Consider the following 22,106-nt stretch of genomic DNA (forward strand, 5'->3'; position numbering starts at 1 on the left):
CCAGAGAGAAGGGCTAAATACCTGGCAAGGCTCACACCCAGCAGGAATCCACTGCTCACTTTTCCTGTCTTGGCTGTGTGAAAGGCTGGAGTGACAGTCTTTCTGGCCTGCATACTTCCACAGTGGGTCCATCCTTCTCCTGACATGCACACCCTTTCACACGCATGTAGCAACAGACACTACAGGATAGGCAATGGGCAGTAATAAGGATGAAGGTGAAGAGCTGTGGTTACTCCACAATGAGGACTAAATTAAGAAGAAGCTGCTGCTCCTCTTCCCACTTCCATCCAACCATTGCTCATGTTGCTCACTGGCCCTGTGTGTATACATGGTGAAGACACTTGACAGGAGAGGGAAGGGAGCCGAGCCAGGAGCTTTGAAATTTTTATGCAGCAGCTTGCACACCCAGCACCATCCCTAGAAAAGAGGTTGGGGTGGAGGACAAGGGACATCAGTTGACAGGAAAGGTATTTTGCTGCCTAAGATGGTGTCTCATATACAGAAGCCCATTGGATTAGCAATTGAATCTTCCTTCAACACTAGTGATTGGAACCCCTGTACCTGAGTAGAGCTGGGCAGGCCACATGGCACAGCTTTGTCTTCCAACACCTTGCCAGCACTTCTTGCCCTCAAGTATCTGCAATCTGAGGTGTCCGCCTCACTTTGCCTAATGCTAGGGCTGGCCATGCAGGAAAGGATTAGTAGGCAGCAGCAAAAGGCAAATCTCTGCCCCATCTCATATACGGTGGCAGTTCTCTTCCCCCCCTCTCTGCCCTATCGTATGTGTATATGGGAGAAGGGCCCATGAGGGATGTCTTGCTGCAGGCCTTTTCCTCAGTCCAGCAATTCTCATGTGCCTTACAGCTCACGTACAATGAAACATGCTCAGTAGCAGTATTTGAAGATCTATAGCCCGGGACAAAATGTGCCCCTCCTGGAATCCCTACCCAGGACCATTTTGAGGTGCTGCCTCTTGATATGATTCCAGTATGAAGAGGAACAAGCAACAAAAGATTCCTAGGTAATTGCATCCATGACTTTTCTGTATGTTCCATCATGTTTCTTACCCACAGTGCCTATTGGGATGCAGGACAAAGGAGTAACTAATCACATGTCAGATTCTGGGGATGAAATTGACCAAAACCACTATTGGCTACAGTTCGCATGGCTTCAGCATGGCCTTGGGCCTAGATCCAGGAATCAGGCAGCTCCATTGCTAACTGATTCTCTGCCCTGCCCAACTGTTGGGGATAATTTTGGGAGTGAGAAGAGCACTAGCCCCACCATGGTGTGGGCCAATTATGTCTGTCCCTCTTGCCACCAAGGTGTGTGTGGCAGGCATGCTCGCCCCCAGGCAAGGTTGAGCCCCATCCCAAGATCCCAAGATCTTTTGGGGAGCAGGGCCCCACAACCCCCACTCCTCCTGAAAATGATCTGGCCCAATGCTTCCAGCACCTGTGACCAAGAGATTGTGACAAAATTAATAAGCATATAATGTTTTAATTATATTAAAATCTTACCACATGCTGCTAAATGCCTCGGAAAAAAGGAAAGTCTTGAACTGGTGCAGAAAAGACAACAATGTTGGCACAAGTGGGCCTCATCAGGGAGATCATTCCATAATTTCAACAACAATGAAAGGCATATGCCTGGCCCTCCTCATAAATGAAAGGTAGGACTGTCCTCTTCCTCCTCATGGACCCCATGTGGCGTACAAACAGGAAGCCAAAAAAGTTGGGGTCCAGGCACCTCAAAGGGTTTTTTTTAATACTAAAATAAATCCTCATTTTGGTTTTTCTTTTAATTTAATTATGTAATCTCAGAACAGGGCTTGAATTTTTTTTAACCAATGTTTTCTAAGGTTTGTGATTATGGAATTCCTCCCGTCCCAACCTCAAAATGGTCTTTAATTCATAATATTTACTTGTAGCTTTCTCCATTATTTTCAGGACATCAATTTTTTGCATCCTGTCTTTATTTATAACAAATTATTGCAATTCTTTTGCTGCATTTTCTAAATAATCTTTAATCAAGAAATAACTGGTACATAAAAGATACATGGGGCAAATAGGTGTGTTTTTCAGAAAACATTGTATATAAAATTTTAATTATTTTATTGTATATCACTTTGCTGGCATTTTATGAAAAGCAGCCCATAACATTTAAAAATACATACATGCCAATTTCCCACACAAAAAAAAATCAAAAATAATAATCAAGAAGTCATGACAAACAATGACTAAAAGAAATGGAAAAACAAATATTCCTTACATCTTCTCAAAAACATGTTCATAACAAATAAGGGTGCAACTGTTTTTGATCAAGTAAATATGGAAGAGTTCCCATATATAGGTATATGAAATTACTGATAAAACTGAAAAGGAGGACATAGTTATTACTAACAGTCACTTTTCAATTAATTTCATTCGAAGCTGCTGAATCTGTAGTAAACGAGGATTTTGATGCCACTTTGTTTGTTTTTAGTTTCCCTTTCAAAATGCTTCCTATCTGAATTTCATACACTTGCAGAATAAATGCCACAAAAATAATACCTCCTATTAATACAGCTGTAAATGAACTGATAAGATATTGTGTTGGAAAAGCCAATGGAGAATCATCAACATAAATCTGCAACAGAAAACATGATTATTCCAAAAGCCACTGCCTTCCAGAACTTGAATACTATCTTATGATTGTCAAGCCTTATTGGCAGGATATTGGAAGTGGTATTAGTGATAGCGACCATCGTGTGATGCAAATACAAATGGGGGAAAGGAGCCAGCGTACCCTGGAAGAATCCTTGCAGTGCAGACATTGAAGCAGCAATCCCATGCCATGCTTCCTTGGGAGTAAGTCCTGCTGAACTTTGCTTACTTATGAATAAATAGTATTGGGCTCTTAATTGTATGAGATTTATTGTAGGATATTTCATTGTTTTATAACTCATAAAAAAAATCTTCCTCTAGACAAGTATGTCCATTGTTATTGTGCTAAGAAAGTATGGCTCTCTAAGTTAAGCATGGTGTTTCTGTTTGGACATTGGTTCAAACGATTATGGGAAGGGTTCACAATATGTATGGGCTGAACGTATTTTAAGAGTTATGCTTAGGGGATGCTGTATTTTGGTATTATGTTTATGTTCTGTTTTTGTTTTGTTTTTTTAAAAAAGCTAATCACTATACCTGAAATTCATCAAATAAGTTACAAAAGGAGACTCCAGGAATAGTAGATACCCTGAAATGGAAAAGCTCAGATCCCTGTTGAAAAGAAAAAAAAAAACACAAAAAACATTTTTATCAACATATTGTAACATTTATTGTCATTCTAGAAACACACCAGAATTAATGGAATCTGGTTGCTGATAAAAGAAAATGTTTTGTTTAGTTTTTACATTTTTCCTGAATAAAAACTGAAGTGCAAACTGTTTGGTGCAATATGGCCTGGATCAGGGGTGAGGAACTTTTTTTCTTCATTCGCTCAGGGATAATCTTGGAGGCGACATGACAGTGCTGGGCAGGGCGAAGGGTGAGCCACAGTAAAAAATGAACAGGTCCACCTTATTTTCTCTCTCCTACCCCCTCTCCCTGCCCACCCAGTGGGCTGCCAAGGGAAGGAGAGATCATTTTTGCTAGCATTCTGAACTGATCTCTTACAGGATTTTGAAATTAGTCTGAGTGCTGCATACAAGTTGCTCATGCCCAGCCTAAAGTTTGTTGCTCAGTGTAAATCAGGCAAAGACTTTTCAACTTAGTATACTTGAGTTATGTTTTATCTTGATAGGTTCTCGGAAGTCTTGCCCAAGTGAGGAGAATAAAAGGGAGCACAAGATGGAACAAAGGCGATGCAAGCAGACAATAAGAGATGCAAAAAAGCATTTTGAAGACCATATCGCTAACAATATCAAGGCCAACAATAAAGAATTCTTTAAATATATAAGAAGCAGGAAACCAGCTAGGGAAGCAGTTGGACTGCTGGATGACAATAGAGTTAAGGGAGTACTAAAGGAGGACATGGAGATTGCAGAGAAGGTGAATGAATTCTTCATATTGGTGTTCACTGTAGAAGATATAGGACAGATACCTGTGCCTGAACTGATATTTTCAGGATAGGAGTCTGAGGAACTGAGGGAAATAGTGGTAACAAAAGATGAAATTCTCAACTTTATTGACAAATTGAAAGCAAATAAATCACCAGGCCCAGATGGTATCATGCTGTCTTTATACAAATCTATGGTGCGACCACACTTAGAATGCTGTGTATAATTCTGGTCACCACACCTAAACAAATACATTGTAGAGCTGGAAAATGTGCAGAAAAGCACAACTAAAAGGATCAAGGGGATGGAACATCTCCCCTATGAGGGAAGGTTACAACAGCTGGGATTGTTTAGCTTGGAAAAAAGGAGGGTAAGCTGTACAAAATTATATGTGGTGTGGAGAACATGGGTAGGGAGACATTTTTCTTCCTTTCCCATAATACTGGAACCCGGGTATCAGAGGCAGTAAGCTGGGGAACATGGGTGGGAACGTGCTATTGCACTATGTCCTGCTTATGGTTCCCTGGTTGACCACTGTGTGAACAGAGTGCTGGACTAGATGGATCCTTGGTCTGATCCAGCATGGCTCATTTTATGTTCTCAGCTACAGTAACTTTTCTAGAGCCATGTGTTTAATAACTTTATTGATTTTTGTTGCTCCGTTATCGTACTTTAACCACCTTGATAGGGTGATACCTTAAAGGCAGCCTAAAATATTTCTAAATAAAGAAAAATAAAACACATAAGGTGTTGTTTGGCAAGCAAGTCAGTAAGAGGATTGTGATTGGCAAACAAGCATGTGTGTCGGGGGGGCAAAGGTTTCCCTTCCTAGCTGCAATCTTGGTAACACCCCCTTACCCAGCATAGCATTTAGCAGTGGGGGGGGGGACACCTCCCACTGATGCAAATAGGATTTCTGCATGGATGCTGGTAATTTTTACTGAAACCGTGGGTGGGAAGGCTTAACATTCCACCCCCATGTGCTGTGATGCCACTCACACTTCCCCCTGCCCCACAGTTCCTGCTAATTACATTTTAAAAGCCACAAAATGATTTCTAATCACATTGTTAATGTATTATTATTTTTATTATTATTATTTATTTATATAGCACCATCAATGTACATGGTGCTGTACAGAGTAAAACATTGTTATATCACATCCTACCTAAACATATTTAAAAGTTAATGCTTTTAGACACATAATAAATAACCAGTTCACTATTTTCTAGTTTGAAAATGACCACATGCCTAGGAGGACAGCCTGTATACTGTCCCTGTGCTGCAAAATGCATTTATTTATTATTTATTGCATTTATATCCCAGCTTTTTTCCTCCAAGGAACAAAAAGTGGCTTACATAATCCTCCTCCTCTCCATTTTATCCTCACAATAAGAATGTAGATTGGGCTAATTATTATTATTATTATTATTATTATTATTATTTATTTATTTATTTATATAGCACCATCAATGTACATGATGCTGTACAGAGTAAAACAGTAAATAGCAAGGCCCTGCCGCATAGGCTTACAATCTAATAAAATCATAATAAAACAATAAGGAGGGGAAGAGAATGCCAACAGGCACAGGGTAGGGTAAGCAGGCACAGGGTAGGGTAAAACTCACAGTATAAAGTCTGCACATCAAGTTCTAAAAGCTTTAGGAAAAAGAAAAGTTTTTAGTTGAGCTTTAAAAGCTGCGATTGAACTTGTAGTTCTCAAATGTTCTGGAAGAGCGTTCCAGGCGTAAGGGGCAGCAGAAGAAAATGGACGAAGCCGAGCAAGGGAAGTAGAGGCCCTTGGGCAGGCGAGAAACATGGCGTCAGAGGAGCGAAGAGCACGAGCGGGGCAATAGTGTGAGATGAGAGAGGAGAGATAGGAAGGAGCTAGACCGTGAAAAGCTTTGAAGGTCAGCAGGAGAAGTTTATATTGGATTCTGAAGTGAATTGGAAGCCAATGAAGAGATTTCAGAAGCGGAGTAACATGGTCAGAGCGGCGAGCCAAGAAGATGATCTTTGCGGCAGAGTGGTGAACAGAAACCAACGGACTGATATGAGAAGAAGGAAGGCCAGAGAGAAGAAGGTTGCAGTAGTCCAACCGTGAAATAACCAGCGCATGAACAACCAGCGCATGTAACATGTTAGACCAAAATCACCTAGTTTTGTTAGCTATGTGAAGTACAATCATATTAAAAAGGGAGCAGCCTCCCTGTCATGCTGGCCTCCAGCAAAGAGACTTGCTTTGTTTCTTCCTACAGGGAAGAAAGAAACAAGGCAAACTGAAGCCATTTCAATGGAAGGAATAAAAAAAAAGCATAATTGAATCCCCCATAAGACATTTATCTGCATATAGAAAACCAAATAGCAGAGGAGAAGACTCTATCCAACCTGCTATGCTAGATTTCTTATATGTATGGGGGGGTTTCTTCCATGGAGGGAAGCATTAAAATGATGGCATCTACCACCAGCTATGTGAAACAATACTGTTCACAAGTACTTTTACCATGCTTGTCCAGAAAGCCTGTTACAGATATGAAATTGTGTATGTCACTCAGTTTTACCAGCAGCGACATCAAATATTTGCCATAGTGGATTTTGTATGTTTTAATTTAATATGGTAATTCTTTAATCTCAAATAGATACAGAACTTCAGATAGAGGAATTTGGGTACACACGTTTTACTTTTTTTTGTCCAAATATCTATTTCAGCAAAACTTACAGTTATGGTTATACTCAAGCCATCTGGACTATATAGCTGGGTTTTGAGCTTAGACTGCAAATATTTTTTTATTTTTAATGTACTTGATGTTGAATTGGAACCTGAAAAATAGTTAAAACAATGTTATGAGTGACAGTTCCATGTTTTTCTTGGTGTTAATCTTAGGCAGAACCCCTTGTACACATTCTCTATAAACCCTCCCCACAATCCATTTGACTACCAAATCCTGGAGAAAGTTTTACAGAGAGTATACAAAGGGAGAATGTTATATGTAGAATGTGGATTGGGAGACATTTTTCCCTCTCCCATAATACTAGAACCCAGGGTCATCCCAAGAAGCTGATTGCTGGGAGGTTCAGGACAGATAAAAGGAAGTCCTTCACACAGTGCATAGTTAAACTCTGGAATTCACTAAAAGATGTAGTGATGGCCACCAATTTGGATGGCTTTAAAAGGGGGTTAGGTAAATTCCTGGAGGAGAAGGCTATCAGTGGCTACTAGTCATGATGGCTAGGTGCTATCAGAGGCAGCAAGCCTATGTACACCATTTACTGGGGAACATGGGTGGGAAGGTGCTATTGCACTGTGTCCCGCTTGTGGGTCCCTGTTTGGCAGCTGGTTGGCCACTGTGTGAACAGGGTGCTGGACTAGATGGACCCTTGGTCTGATCCAGCATGGCTCTTCTTATGTTCATATGTTCTTTAGCTCAACTGGGTGGGAGATCTTCACCAGACAACCTCATGGTGGATCTCCCTTGCTCATAAGCCTTGAGAGCTTTCCTGAGCTATATCCTGCAGACTATCCACTGGAGACCTCAGCAGTTCTTTCTAGTGTCCAGGACATGGAGAAAAAGTAAGACAAAATTTCAGATATAATGTTTCAATAATAATGAAAGGAAAACAAAATTAAATAAGTGTTTTGATTCCACTTTGCAGAATACCATCTTCCTGTTAAAGGGAATGAATTACATGACAAGAAAGAGAACCTGAAACTATACTGAAGACACAAGCATTTCCAACAGAATTTCTCTGGTAGGAAGGATACTTCTGAATTCCAACATTCTTCTGCTCCCTACCTGAAATTTTCCATTTTGTTCTGTTGTTGACTTCTGTTATTGTGATAAAATAAGGAGATGTCAGGTTTCGAGAATGACCCTCATCCTCAACAGTGAAAAAGAGACCAAGTTTTGTTACTGGAAATTTCATCCGCAGAGCCTACAGATACAAGTTATACAGAAATGGCTGATATTAAAATAATGATATACTTAGTAGTATAACCTCCACCCTGTATGGAATTAAATGGTACGAGATGAATGTAACATTTTGTATTTTATGTTGCTAACATATTGTTACTGCCCAGAGAAGTTCAGTTATTGGATGGTTTAAAAGGACAATAAATAAATAAATATGGGCTCATTCTGCTAAACAGGCGGGCTGGTACAATTCTTGCCTCTGCCAGGGCTGTACTTCCCTGAAGTAGGCAATAGCTCCTACTTTCCCAAGCAATGAGAAATTTTAGGCACAAGCTATGGATATTTCCTTAGGATGAGAAAAGACAGGTATGAAGTCTGTAATATTTGCATTTGAAAGATCAACAGGCACTCTTTCAGCAAGCAGGAGATTTCCAAGCAGCAATTTGTGTACTCCTGAAGAAGAAGCTTCCCTGTTCCCAGTTAACGCCAACAACAAATATTTTACAAGGCTTGATAAGCTAGGAGCAATGAAGAAGACTAGGAGATGGCTAGAACACAGGTAAGATCAAATACAATATGATCTTAGCACAACTAAGAGTACATTAATCGGAGTCTACAGGAATTTTTCCAAGGGCAGGGGGCAAAGTTGCACAGTACATTGTCATTGTAATCCTCACAGATTGAGCGCTTCGCTACATCACACCTGTGCACTTTCATTCTGTATCCTCTTTGAGCTCTATCACACCTAGTGTTTTTCCCCCCTGATATGCACCCGCGATTTTGACCTCTGTTTCGTTAGTGCAGCAAGTGCTGGTCATTTTTACGTGCATGCGTTGTTGTGCTAATTCACCTCGTTCACTCTCCCACTCCACCCCACCTCATCCTGCTTCTTCTCCTTCCTCCTCATTCATTGGTTCTTGTAATTGATGAACAGCTGCCTCCCCCTCTCTGGCTTTGTTGTCTAGTAGGGGTGTGCAGAGTGGGTCTGCTCTGCTCCAAACTGTTCCATTTTCAGATAACTGCTCTATTATAGCCTATGGGAATTAACCAAAATGCCCTACTTAAGAGCTATCATGGTGCCAAGTTTCATCTCTTTATCTTTAAAAATGACAGTTATATAAGTATTTTGGTTAATTCCCATAGGCAGGTGGGGTTGGTGCAGCAAAAGTCCATTTAAGCAACTCAGCACAAGCCTATTCATTCAACATGGCGTGCTGGAGAAGGAAAACTGCCCCACCCTCCTGTTTCATCAGCAAGACTTCCCTTCAAAGCACACGCCCCCAACAAAGTACATAGCATGAGGACAGCAATACATGGGAGTGGAAGAGCGCTTTAATCCCACATAAGGAAATAAGCTGGACTTTCCCTGGTCTGGGAAAACAGAAAAAATGGAGGGGAAGAGGCGGGGTGACTGCAGAACAGGCACGACATCATGTGAGTACTGTGTTGCAAAACAGGCATGTCAAGAGTGCAATAAAACGCTGGTGTGATGGCGCTCTTTGTTGCTTAGCATCACATTCTATAGCATTTAGAAGTCTACAGTAGCAGAATATCCTGGGAACTGAACAGCACTAATGGAGAAGAGTGTATATAGTCAAGAAGTATCATGAAGTCCAACAAAACTTTATTTGGAGTGAGGGGTAAAAGACACGTCTAGGAACAAGAGAAAAAAACCCTCAAATGCAGAAACACAGTATAATTAAGAATATGATATCAGATATTTTATGGCATTGCTGCCCTTATTACAACATTGACAACTACGCATGACTTGTCCTAGAATGGAAATACTGGTGAACACTCTCTGGAGCCGTCTCCCCCAATATGGTACCCTCCGGATGTTTTAGATGACAGCTCCCAGCATTCCTGAACATTGGCCATGTTGGCTGGAACTGATAGGATTTGACGTCCTAAACTAGAGAGTAGCAGTCAAGCCTGTGGAGAGTGTCTTTAGCAATGGGAGGAGAAAGAACAGGTTGCTTACCTGTAACTGTGGTTCTTCGAGTGGTCATCTGTGCATTCACACATATGGGCTCTGCGCCTGCGCTGAACTCGAATCGGAACTTCTAAAGCTGAGTAGTTTTGGCGGGAACCCCTCCCCCACCGTCCACTATGCATGTCCACGGGTTCCCGCCTACTCCCTCAGTTCTCTGAGACCGCTTCAGGCCCCAAAGCGAGGAAGTAGCCACTTTATATCAACATCAAAGACAAAAAGCGGGGATGGTGGGTGGGTTGTGTGAATGCACAGATGACCACTCGAAGAACCACAGTTACAGGTAAGCAACCTGTTCTTCTTCATCGTGGTCTCTGTGCATCACACATATGGGCGATTAATAAGCTCACTTACCGGAGGTGGGTAGGTGATGTCTCAGCCCAAAATCGAAGACAAAACTGCACGTCCAAAATTGCAGTCAGCCCTGGATCGCACATCAAGGTGATAATGTGAGATGAATGTTGATGGTTGGGACCATGTAGCTGCTTTGCAGAGGTCGGGTATAGTCACTCCTCTGAGGAAAGCCGTCGACGTTGACACTGCCCTGGTTGAGTGAGCTTTGACAGTATTGTCAAGAGGCAAACCAGCAATTTGGTAGGCTAACTTAATAGCACTAACAATCCATCTTGACAGCCTTTGTGAAGACAGTGGTTGTCCTTTTGTAGGTCCATTATAACAAACAAATAGTCTTTGTGTTTTACGGAACGAGTCAGTGCGCGACTTATAAAACGCAAGGGCTCTTCTAACATCTAGAGAGTGCAATCTTGACTCCAGAGTTGTTGTTGGACATGGAAAGAACTTTGAGAGGATTATATCTTGGTTTAAGTGGAACTTGGACACAACTTTGGGCAGAAAATGCAAATCTGGGCGCAAGACCACTTATGGAAGGACAGATATGGTGGGTCTATCCGCAAGGCAGCCAATTCACTCGCCCTCCAAGCTGAAGTGATGGCTATTAAAAAGACAACTTTCCATGAAAGTAAACTGAGGCTCGAAGTGGCCATGGGTTCAAATGGCTTAGACGTTAGGGACTGTAGCACAACAGATAAACTCCATGCTGGAACTATGGCGCGAACAGGGCGTGCTAAATTACGTAGTCCCTTCAGAAACTGCCGAACTGTAGGGTGAGTAAAAACCGAAAAACCTTGGATCAGAGGATGAAATGCTGAAATAGCTGCCAAGTACACCCGTATGGAGGATAATTTAAGAGCTTTTTCGTATAACGAATTGAGGAAAATGAGTATATCCTTTAGGGACGCAGAAGAAGGGTTAAAACCCGTCGTAGTAGCAAAAGATGAGAATCTCTTCCACTTTGCCTCATAAGATTTTCTTGTTGCAGGTTTCCTAGCCGCTGTTAGAATGGAATTAATTGCATCCCCAAATCCTCCCATTACATCATGATCCTCCAAGCTGTCAGATTGAGTGTCTCTGATTCCAGGCATCTCGTTCTGCCTCTGTCCTTGGTTAGAAGAGTCACAGATGATGGGAGGCGAATGAAGCAATTGCGAGACAGTGCCTTCAGGTGAGAGAACCAGTGCTGGCGAGGCCACCATGGGGCTACCAGAATGCAATCTGTCCTGTCCCGCCGAATCTTTTGGAGTGATTTGGCAATGAGAGGATATGGTGGGAATAGGTAGAAGAGAGTTCCCGTCCATCTGAGTTGGAACGCATCTCCCAATGAGCCCCTCCCTATGCCCGCTCTCGAGCAATAGTTCATGCATATCCTGTTGTGAACTGTCGCAAACAGGTCCACTTGAGGCTGGCCCCATATTTGGAATATTTGATTGAGTTCGATGCGGTTGAGTTCCCATTCATGAGACATACTTTGCACCCTGCTCAGGGCATCCACAAGGCAGTTGTTTTCACCTGCTATGTGGACTGATGACAGCAGAATATTCCTGTCGACTGCCCAGGTGAGCATTAATATAGTCAGACGATTGAGTTTTGAGGAACGTGTTCCTCCCTCTTTGTTTATATACCACAGAACTGTGGTGTTGTCTGTAATCACTCTGACATAATGTCCTGATAGGTAAGTTTCGAAAGAGTGGAGTGCCATAAACACCGCTGTAAGTTCCAATAGATTTATATGAAAAGTCCTTTCCAAGACAGTCCAAACTCCTTGTGCCCGAAGGGGCCCACAGTGTGCCCCCCAGGCCATGAGTGAGGCGTCCGTGACTAAAGTCCTGGATACATGCACTGGGTTGAAGGGCATGCCTTGCTTCAGGTTCTCGATATTCGTCCACCAATTGAGGTCGATCTGAACCTCCAATGGTATGACGAGTTTGACCCTTTGTGCATTCTGCTCCCCGCGAAAAACTCGTAGAAACCATTCTTGGAGTTTTCGCATGTGGAGCCTGGCCCATCTTACTACTATGACTGTAGAAGCCATGAGGCCCAGTAATCGTTGGATCACAAAGGCTGTAGTGTGACAATGATGGCATAGCTTTTCGGCCAGTCCCGACAATGTAACCTGTCTTTTGGTAGGGAGAAAGACCTTCTCTGCTATTGCGTCTATGGTAGCCCCTATGAAAAGAATGGTTTGGGACGGGTTGAGGTTGGATTTGGTTAAGTTGACTTTGAGACCTAGGAAATCCAGACTATTTAGAACAAACGCAACCACATTCAAGAGTTCGTTCCTTGAATCTGCGACCAGGAGCCAATCGTTGAGATAAGGGTAGATTTCCACGTCGTGTAGCCTGAGAAAAGCACAAACAGCCGCCATGCACTTCGTAAATACTCTGGGAGCTGTTGCCAATCCGAATAGTAGGACTTGGAACTCGTACATTTCTGTGCCAATTACGAAGCGGAGGTACTTGCAATGGGTATCTCTGATTGCAACGTGGAAATAAGCGTCTTGTAGGTCTATAGATGCAAACCAGACTCTTGGACGGAGAAGAGGTAGTATGGACACTAGGGTGGTCATCCTGAATTTCCTGGTTTCTATATATTGGTTGAGGTCCCTCAGGTCTAATATAGGCCGAAGACCGTCATCCGCCTTTGGAACCGTAAAGTACCGGGAGAAGTATCCGTTGTGAGTGGAATATGGAGTCACCCTTTGGATAGCACCCTTGGCTAATAGGGTTGCAGTCTCTGAAATTAGGACTGGTGATGTCGGTGATATCTTTACGGTACCAAGGGGAGGGAGGTCTTTGAACTCTATGTGATAACCTAATTGAATAATTTCTAGGATCCAGTCTTCTGATGTTATGGTTTGCCAATTGTGGAGAAATTTGGATAGGAGATTGCCAAAAAGTGGGGCAACTCGAAGGGCGGACAGTGGAGTGTCGATGAAGTCAAAAACGCTTTTTAGGCTGCTGTACAGGTCTCTGACGATAAGGACGGAATCTATTTGTTGACTGCTGCCTTCTAGGCTGCTGCTGTTGCTGTTGATATCTAGGTGGGCGATTAGCATTTTCACTAGATTGGTAAAAGGGTGATGGGCGTGGCCATCTACGCTGCTTATACTGTGGTTGTTGTAGCTGCGGGGAGATGCCCATTTTTTTTGCTGTCATTTTTGCTTTTTGAACAGCCTCCATCGCTTCATCCATGGTAGCATTAAATAATCCTTCCCCATCAAAGGGAAGGTTTTCAATTTTAGCTCTCGCCTCTGGTGTCAAACCTGCAAAATGAAGCCAAGCGTGACAGTGTAACGCTATTGCCCCCATCATTGCCTTAGCTTCACAGTCTGTGAGGTGTCTGGTGGTATTAAGTTGTAGCCTGGATAGGCATAGGGCTTCACTGTGAAAAACTCTGGCAAGCTCTCTATGCTCCTCAGGAAGATGATTGCAAATGGTATCCATCTTCTCCCATAGAAAGAGTTGATAGCAGGACATCATTGCTAAATAGTCCGCTACTCTTAGGCTCAAAGCTGCTGAGGAGTAGATGCGACGACCCAATAGGTCTAAACGCCTCCCTTCCTTATCCGCTGGAGACGCATGCACCGTCTGTGATTTCCCTTGCGACGACTCCACAATTATTTAGTTCGGTCTGGGGTGTGTAAAAAGGAAGGTTGCATCCTTTTCTTGCACCTTGTATAAGGAATCTAGTCTGCGTGAGGTTGGTGCCATTGTGGCTGGGGTCTTCCACGATTGTTTTACTGTATGAAGAAGTGCCGGTAGAAATGGAATGGAAACCGGGGTTGCAGCCTCTGTATAGATGGCATCAAATACCGGATCAGATATTCGCTCAGGTGGTTGCTGTGTTTCAATTCCCAAAGCCTGAGCCATACGCAATATCTGGTCAGCAAATTGTAAATTGTCTTCATTTGGTGATGCCCCTTCTTGGGCAGCCACTACATCATCTGGGGATTGAATAGAAGGCGGAACAGAGGAGCAGGAGCTAGGATCCGACTCATAGTCCTCTGGGGACTCATTAGTTAACAATTGGTCTCTAGGCTGAGTAGGCGAGGAATCTTTTCCTCTCTCCAACAATTGTGATGGAGATGCTACTTGAATGACTCTTAATTGAGAAACATTAGTAGCCATTGGGATCGATATACTAGGCAAAGTCTGTTGTTGGTCTTGCTGTCAATCCCGAGCCACATTGCCTTGAGTCAGCTGAACTGCTGCCGAGGCGGCTCAATCAGTGGGTGGTTCTCGGTCCCGAGGAGATGCCTCTCGGTCCCGGAAAGACTCCTGGTCCTGAGGCAGAACAGGTTGCAGCAGAGGAAGCGTGGTCTGTTGACGTCGAGGGGAGGGAGATCGAGGAGGCAAACACAAATGACCCAAATAAGGTTGGTCCTGATAGTGATCTCGGTCCCGATATGGGGAGTAAGGCAGGGATGAGCACTCCTCCCGGTATTGAGGAGACCTTGATTGGCCGAGTAAGTTGCGGAGGAGAGCGGGAGTGGTACCGATCACGAGGCGGGTAATAGGTTGAACGGTCATGATTGTAATAATAACGATCCCTCCTCCAATCCAAAGAGTGACGGGACACATAGGAGGGGCCCGACTGCATTGAGAGATTATCCCCTTTGTCCTGAGATAAGGTAGTCTATAACCAGCCACTTTTGCTTATCTCTTTGGGCAGTGTGCCCAGACTGGGAAGCCCGCCAAGAATCAGACCAGACAGCACTTAACGATATAAATAATAATGTGTATTGAGCACACAAGTTAAACACAAAATAGAACAGTCTTTTAGTGCTCACGTAAAGTTCCAAGCCACTTCCATATAACAGTCCAGGGTTCAAAAAGGCACAAGAGAGCAAGTCACCAGTGTCGATAAGCCAGTCCAAGTTTCAAAGGGCAGGAGATAGTCACGGGGTCCAAGCAGTCCAGAGTCCAAACGATCCAACAGGAACACGGCACGGTCAAGGGTACACGGTCCAGAGCTTCTCCCAGGCAAACCAGATAAGCTCTGACAATTTGCTGGCCTGCGCACTGCTACCTAAATACACCAGCTCAGCCTCACAGCTGTTCCTTGTTCAGCTGGCGTTTATTAGCAATCCGCTTGGATCGGTGTAAAGCCTCCTTCTCTGCCCTTTGCTGTTTGAACGAGGGCATGTGTAACAAGTCTGTTTGCTCCTCTTCTAAGTTTGCACTGGATGAGGCCTCTGCTGGCTGTTGATCAGCCAAGCTGGTACTGGGTCCCGCCTGTGGCTGCTCATCCCCAGAGTCCTCATCCTCAGAAAACTCACCGTTCCTCACACCCTTCTCTGTGTGGAGAATAATGGTGATCAGGAAACGCTGTGGGGTAGTAATCTCTATCCCTAGAGCCATAGCCTCTATACGGAGAGCGGCTCCGGTACCGAGGTTGACCAGGCAGCGTCTGAGGCGGTGCCTGGTATGGTGATGTGTCCCAGATCTCGCCTTCTGAGATCGATACCAAAGGGACGGTTTCAATCCTCAGTACCGATTGGGCTACTGGAGCTGCCGGTACTGAGGAGAGAATTTCTGGAGTCGGTAATGGGGGCGGGGTCAGGCCACCCGGCGCCGGTTCAACAGAAGAAGGTTTGACTTTTGAAGATTTTCCTTTATCTTTCTTCCCTCTTTAGGGTTTTTATTTGTTTTGGCTTTTTTGGATATTTTTTTCGCAGTTGAGATTGTTAGTGAGGGCCCTGCAACCTGCGTATCAGATTGCATTGTATTATCTGTTACTTCCAATGCCTTTTCCCAAAGAATCGCTCTTAGGCGATCAGCACTGTATTTTTCAGTCTGGCGAGTAAACCTGGCACAAAAACGGCAGGTCTCTACAATATGAGACTCCCCCAAACAATTTAAACACAAAGAATGTCCATCCGATGGGGGTAATTTACCAACACATTCTAGGCATTTTCTAAATAGTGCCTTAACGGCCATGCAGCCCCTAATCTTTAAGGGAATAACCCTAAATATCTAAAGCTACAATAATTAATTTTTAATTTTTAAAAAATATATATCTACAGAAAAATAGAAGAGAAGACCTATATACAGAAAAAGAAGACTCAGCTGAGGTAAATTTGTCTAATACGAGACGTATCAGAAGAAGTCCGTTAACGAGCGTCCTTGCTAGAAGGCGGTTGAAGAGAACTGAGGGAGTAGGCGGGAACCCGTGGACATGCATAGTGGATGGTGGGGGAGGGGTTCCCGCCAAAACTACTCAGCTTTAGAAGTTCCGATTCAAGCTCAGCGCAGGCGCAGAGCCCATATGTGTGATGCACAGAGACCATGATGAAGAATGGGCATACTTGATTAAGGTTTAGGGTTCTAGAGGAGACTGGACTTCTCACTTTATTTTCCAAATTCTTCTCATACGCATTTTACATCGGGTAGCTTATACAACCTTTGCGATGATTTTAATTTTGAACTATAGCAATGTTCTTTTGGAATTGCACATTTTTCACTGAAATTGCACATTTTGTGTACGGTCATTACCAGTCCATTTCTGAGTGCAAATCAAAGTGCTGGTGCTTACCTTTAAATCCTATATTGCTTGGACCCGGGTACCTTAAAGGGATGCATGCTCTCTTATCAGCCTGCATGTATACTGAGGTTAGCTTTGGAGGCTTTCTTCCAAGTGCCCTATCACTTGAGATAAGGCAGGGGTCAAGAGGGTTTATGGAATTACCTCCCCAGAGAAATTTGCCTGGCACTAAAATTACTGTCTTTTCAGTGCTGGACAAGAACCGTTTTATTTTCCCATGCTTTTAAAATGTATTTTTATTTTAACGTGTTGTAGTTTACTATATTTGGTTGTTATTTTTTTAATTTTATCTAGTCTTTGCAAGCCATCCTGAAAGCATTGCTTTCAGTATATAAACCTTTTAAATAAATGATAAAATAATTCAAATTTTGTGGCACGTAGTTCTTACCTTCTCCTTGCAATCTGAAAAGGCAACTGAAAATGACAACTTCATATTTTTTGTACATCTACATTCAGAGCGTGTTGACTTGTTAGCACATTGCTTGTACTGTCCAGTAGCCTGTGGAAAAATATATGCAAACTGAATACAACACAGTTTGAGCTTTATCACACCAGCGTTATACTGGGCAATCACTGCGAATTGCATGCAAAGGACTCAGACGTTTTCCACCTTATAATCTGCTTTGATTGTGAAGTACTCCCATGCATCCTGCCTTAATTGTTCTATAAAGCCAAAAGATTCGCCATATTTAGCCCCTACTTTTTTAGCGTATCTTCCGAGCCACCACTGGGGGCACAGGAGCAGGATTTTAAGGAAATGCTTACATCTGTGTATGCTTTAAAGATAAAGACGACAAAATTGGCACAGTAATAGATATTAGGGAGAGCTTTAAGCATACCAAATTTGAATTGAATTGGGTCATCCGTTGATTTTTTTTTATTTTTTTACATTTCTCCCCTTAAACTCATTTCCTGGTATGCAAAGGATTGCTGTTGCCCGGTAGCAAAAACAACAACGGCGAAAGCTTAGCGCTACGGGGATAATCCGAGGGAAGCAGGTACGTGGGATGAAGCTCTTTCTCTCATCGTTCCAAGATTTTGAAGGCAAGCAATGAATAAACAATGCCCTTTTCAATTTTGCTTACAAGGTAGAAACAACAGTAATAATAAATAATCTGGATAATACTCAAGATGAAAATGATTTGGGCAGTGTCTCAGCTACCCATTTTTCATCCACCACTGTTCCCATGAATGATCATGGGTGGTGAATTGGGATGGGATGGGATCTGAGGCCAGGGAAGAAAGAGAAGGCAGCAGGGAAGGCTGCGGTTCAAAGGGTGGGCTGTGCAAGGCCTTGCTTGGCTCATATCTACTTATAAATAGTTGTTCAGAATTGCTCACTGTTATCAGTCCCTAGGGACTGATATCATGCCCACAGCATCCCTAGGTTTGCAAATGTCAGATGGAGATACTTTTACTCTGAGGGCTGCAACAAATGTATGCCTTCCAATTTTATTGTATTTATTTAATTTTATTGTTGTAATGTGTTATCTGTTTTTGAATTATATGTATTCCACCCTGGGTTGTCTTATGAATGAAAGAGTGTGTTAGAATTGTATATAAATAAAATAAATAACATAAAATCTTGACCGGTTCAAGATGTTCCTAATGTCTCAGATGGGCGGTTTGCCTTCTGGGGACAAAACGTATTTTAAAAGTTCTGAGTTCTTATGTCTATTCTGATGTCTGTATATTAATTCTTCATCTGGTATGGAAGAGAATTACAACACTAGTAGCAATATTGCTCTAGATATATATTTGTGTGTTTGTGAATCTGCATGCATGCACATGCCTGTACAAGTCAGAGATTAGAGATAAGATGGGGATTCATCAGGGTGTGGGACTTGGAAAAGGGTGGGATTGGGTCCCATGGAGGGTGCCCACTCTTCTCTGGGCTGGATTGGGCACCTCTGTGAGCCTATAGGCTGGAGGTTTCCTTGCCCTGTTAGACAAATTACAAAATTATCCACCTTATTAGAGGTCCCGTTTGATTATATAGATTTGTTTGTGGTTTTAGTGTTAATGAGGACGTGCGACAGCAGGGTGTATAAAATTGATAGCTATTTTAAAAAATCAAAGTTTCTACATGAGCAGCTACCAAGACTTACTTTTGATCCTGCGAAATAATCTCTCATTCTAGGTTTGCTAGGGTCAGCATTATAAAAGTTTTCTGTGAGTGGAACAGCAATTCCTAATTCAGATGGTGGTCTGTAGTTCACCTGTATGAAAGAGAACACTGATCAATAATATGACAGCTGGTCCCCTCATTACTACGTTCCTAACCCTATACCCATTTACTCATTACTAATTCCACTGATTTCAGTGAAATTACTGGTTAAATTGGAATTTAATGTCATAAATCATGGGAGTTGTGAGATAAGTACAGCTAGAGTGGTCATTAAACAGTCCAAGGTCAGCATGCTGAAAATATGTCGGGAGCCAAGGCAAACACCAGATTTAGGGATGCGCAGAAGTATGGTCAAGTTGTTCCAGGTCTAGTCCGAGCAGAGTCAGGGAGCTGGCAGGAACGCTACTGAGACAGAGCAACAGGAACGAGGATAACAATTGCTTCCAGCAAATACCCAGCATCTGAGGCTTGCCTTATATTGTGCTGCTGATGACTATGGGGGGATCTACACAGCGCCGTGAAGGCGCTTGCGTGTGCCTCCAGTGCGCCTCGAAAGTCATTGTGTAAATCCTGCCTCAGACTATGCTGGGAAGGGCGCCTCTAGTCCATCCGTCAGGCTGGCCCCGCCCCATCCCGGCCGTGGGCTTTATAATAGGAAATCCTTCCTCCCAATGGCCCGGGCTGAAGCATTTAACCTGTTGCTGCTGGAGGGGGCGGCCTCTCCCTCAGGTTCATCCCCACAGAGCTACGGGGCCCCGGGTGAGTGTAACCTCCTTGCTGCCTCGGCTTTTCTGTGGGCGGCGGCGGGGGGGAGAAGGATGCTCGTCTGCCCCCTCCAGCAGCAACAGGTTAAATGCTTCAGCCCGGGCCATTGAGACAGACGGACTAGAGGCGCCCTTCCCAGCGTAGTCCGAGGCAGGATTTACACAATGACTTTTGAGGCGTACTGGAGGTTCACGCAAGTGCCTTCACGGCGCTGTGTAGATCCCCCCAAAGTGAGGCCAGCTATGTTTGGCTGCAGCTAGCTTCTGCTTGTTCATGTGCTAGACCCCTCCCCAAACACTCTCAGGCCCAGCTGTTCTGTTTTCCTCCTCTATCCCAAACAGAGGCACAACATTTAATTGGAATGAAACATATGCTAGAGGTTCATGCAAGGTGTGGACCATAGTTTATATGTCACATAACTGGAAAAGTATATCAGGGAGATCCTTGTTAGCATCTAGCAAGTAATCCTGTAAATTCAGCTATGTTACAGCAGGGCTCACAGCAAAGCGCAGTGCCAAAGCACAATGAATTTTATAAGTTCTCTCAAAAGCTCTGCTATGATAGCCATCTACCCTTATTCCTTTTGTAAACCACCCTGGGAATATGATTGAAGGATGATATAAAAATTTATTATTCAAAGTTATGTTGAGGGCCATTTTCTTGATAGAATGGCAGAGTACGATCAAATAATAAATAAATAAATAAATAAATAAATAAATAAATAAATAAATAAATTTCGGGAAGCTATGCTATCTTTCTGGCGCTCTAGCAGCTATGGGCCTTCTCCCACAAATGGCACGGAAGTCTTTTTCTGTGGCTCCAGCATAGCAGAACCTGATGCATCTTTATGTTGGATGCTGACTCTTGATTCTATAATGTTGGGTGGTTTTAACCACCTGCAATCAGCTGGATATTCTGAGCTTCCCGGAAATCAAAAAGTGTGGAGCAGCATGTGAAAAGAAGAGGTGTGAATTCACTTTGGATGAATCCCAAATCTGGAACCAAATCAGGCCACTTCAGAGAGATTTGGGGCTTGTCCAAAGTGAAGCTGATTGTCCTATGAATTGGCACAAACCAAATCAGGCTTCTTCTGAAGCTTTGAGAGCATTTCGAAGGGAAACAGAAACACACACACACCAAACTCTCCATAGAAGGAAAACACCAGGGACGGGGAGAAGCAGGTATAGATTTATGCTTGACGGTGTTAGCTTCCAACTAGGGAATAACTATCAGGCCATGGCTAGACCAGGCCTATATCCCGGGATCATCCCTGTGGATCCACATGATGCACAGGGGATCTTGGGAGCAGGGAGGGGATTTCACCTTACCCTTTTAGCCTGATTTTCCCGCGGTCTCAGGATCCTTACCGGCAGTGTCTTTAAAATTCTGGAAATGAATGAATCGTTTTGCTGTGCAACAGGCTCTTCAGATAGCCAGTCTTTCACAGAGATTTGAACAGGCAGAACGTAGTGCATTGTTTTAAGATAAGAGCAGGCATTCTTCAGTGTTAAGACAATAGTTGTGACATCACAAAGAAGAGATGCATACGTAATAACCACAGCTATGGTGGTTTTACCCTAAGGATGTTTATTAAAAGCATAACATTAATATATCTCCAATATAAATGAATAATTAGTTTTCTACCATATGAAAACATGGATGTTAAAGTAATCCCTTAACATTTCTTTTGCCTGTGAAGTACATATAAATAGTGCCTATGGGGAAAGTTCCAGATGCTGTCTTTTAATTGGAATAGTTCAAGAAATGAGGATAACATGGAGAGGAGGAGGAGGATTATGTACACCGCCTTGGGTTCCTTGGAGGCAAAAAGGCGGGATATAAATGCAACAATTAAAAAAAGACAAAAAAAGACAGATTGCTTACCTGTAACTTTGGTTCTTCAAGTGGTCATCTGTGCATTCACACACATGGGTTCTGCACCTGTGTGGACCCTTGTTTCAGGAGACTTCTAAATCTGAGTTGTTTTCAGCAGGAACCCTTTCCCCATCACATACTGCACATGTCCTAACGGGTTCCCACCTAACCCCTCAGTTCCTAGAGACCGACATTGTGACCGAGGAATTCCCTGACATCAATAGGGATCTTTATCGATATCATACACAAGTCTCTCTTCTCTCTCTCTCTTTCTTTTAAAACAAAACAAAATACATAGACACCTAAATGGGGTTAGAGGGAGGGTTATGTGAATGCACAGATAAGCATTTGAAGAACTACAGTTACAGGTAAGCAACCTGTCTTTCTTCTTTGTGGTCTCTGTGCATCACACACATGGGCTAGTAACATGCTGACTTAGTGGAGGTGGGTTGGTGTCTACACAAAGATTGATGATATTTATTTATTTATTACATTTATATACC

The 22,106-nt window shown here is 43.1% G+C and overlaps 1 protein-coding gene across 1 annotated transcript in view; it reads right to left on the reverse strand.

The window, feature by feature from the left end:
• Positions 1–2,412: 2,412 nt before the first annotated feature.
• CATSPERB (cation channel sperm associated auxiliary subunit beta) overlaps positions 2,413–22,106 on the reverse strand; it is a 79,875-nt gene continuing 60,181 nt past the window's right edge. Inside the window, exons 20-26 of the mRNA XM_063147633.1 lie at positions 21,096–21,305; positions 18,944–19,054; positions 17,224–17,334; positions 7,829–7,967; positions 6,754–6,854; positions 3,183–3,257; positions 2,413–2,628 (exon numbers count right to left, since the gene is read on the reverse strand). Coding sequence (XP_063003703.1) covers positions 2,413–2,628; positions 3,183–3,257; positions 6,754–6,854; positions 7,829–7,967; positions 17,224–17,334; positions 18,944–19,054; positions 21,096–21,305 — 963 coding nt within the window. The remainder of the gene's footprint in view (positions 2,629–3,182; positions 3,258–6,753; positions 6,855–7,828; positions 7,968–17,223; positions 17,335–18,943; positions 19,055–21,095; positions 21,306–22,106) is intronic.

Source organism: Elgaria multicarinata, chromosome 2 (assembly GCF_023053635.1).
Source record: "Elgaria multicarinata webbii isolate HBS135686 ecotype San Diego chromosome 2, rElgMul1.1.pri, whole genome shotgun sequence".
In the NCBI taxonomy this organism is placed as follows: Eukaryota; Metazoa; Chordata; class Lepidosauria; order Squamata; family Anguidae; genus Elgaria; species Elgaria multicarinata.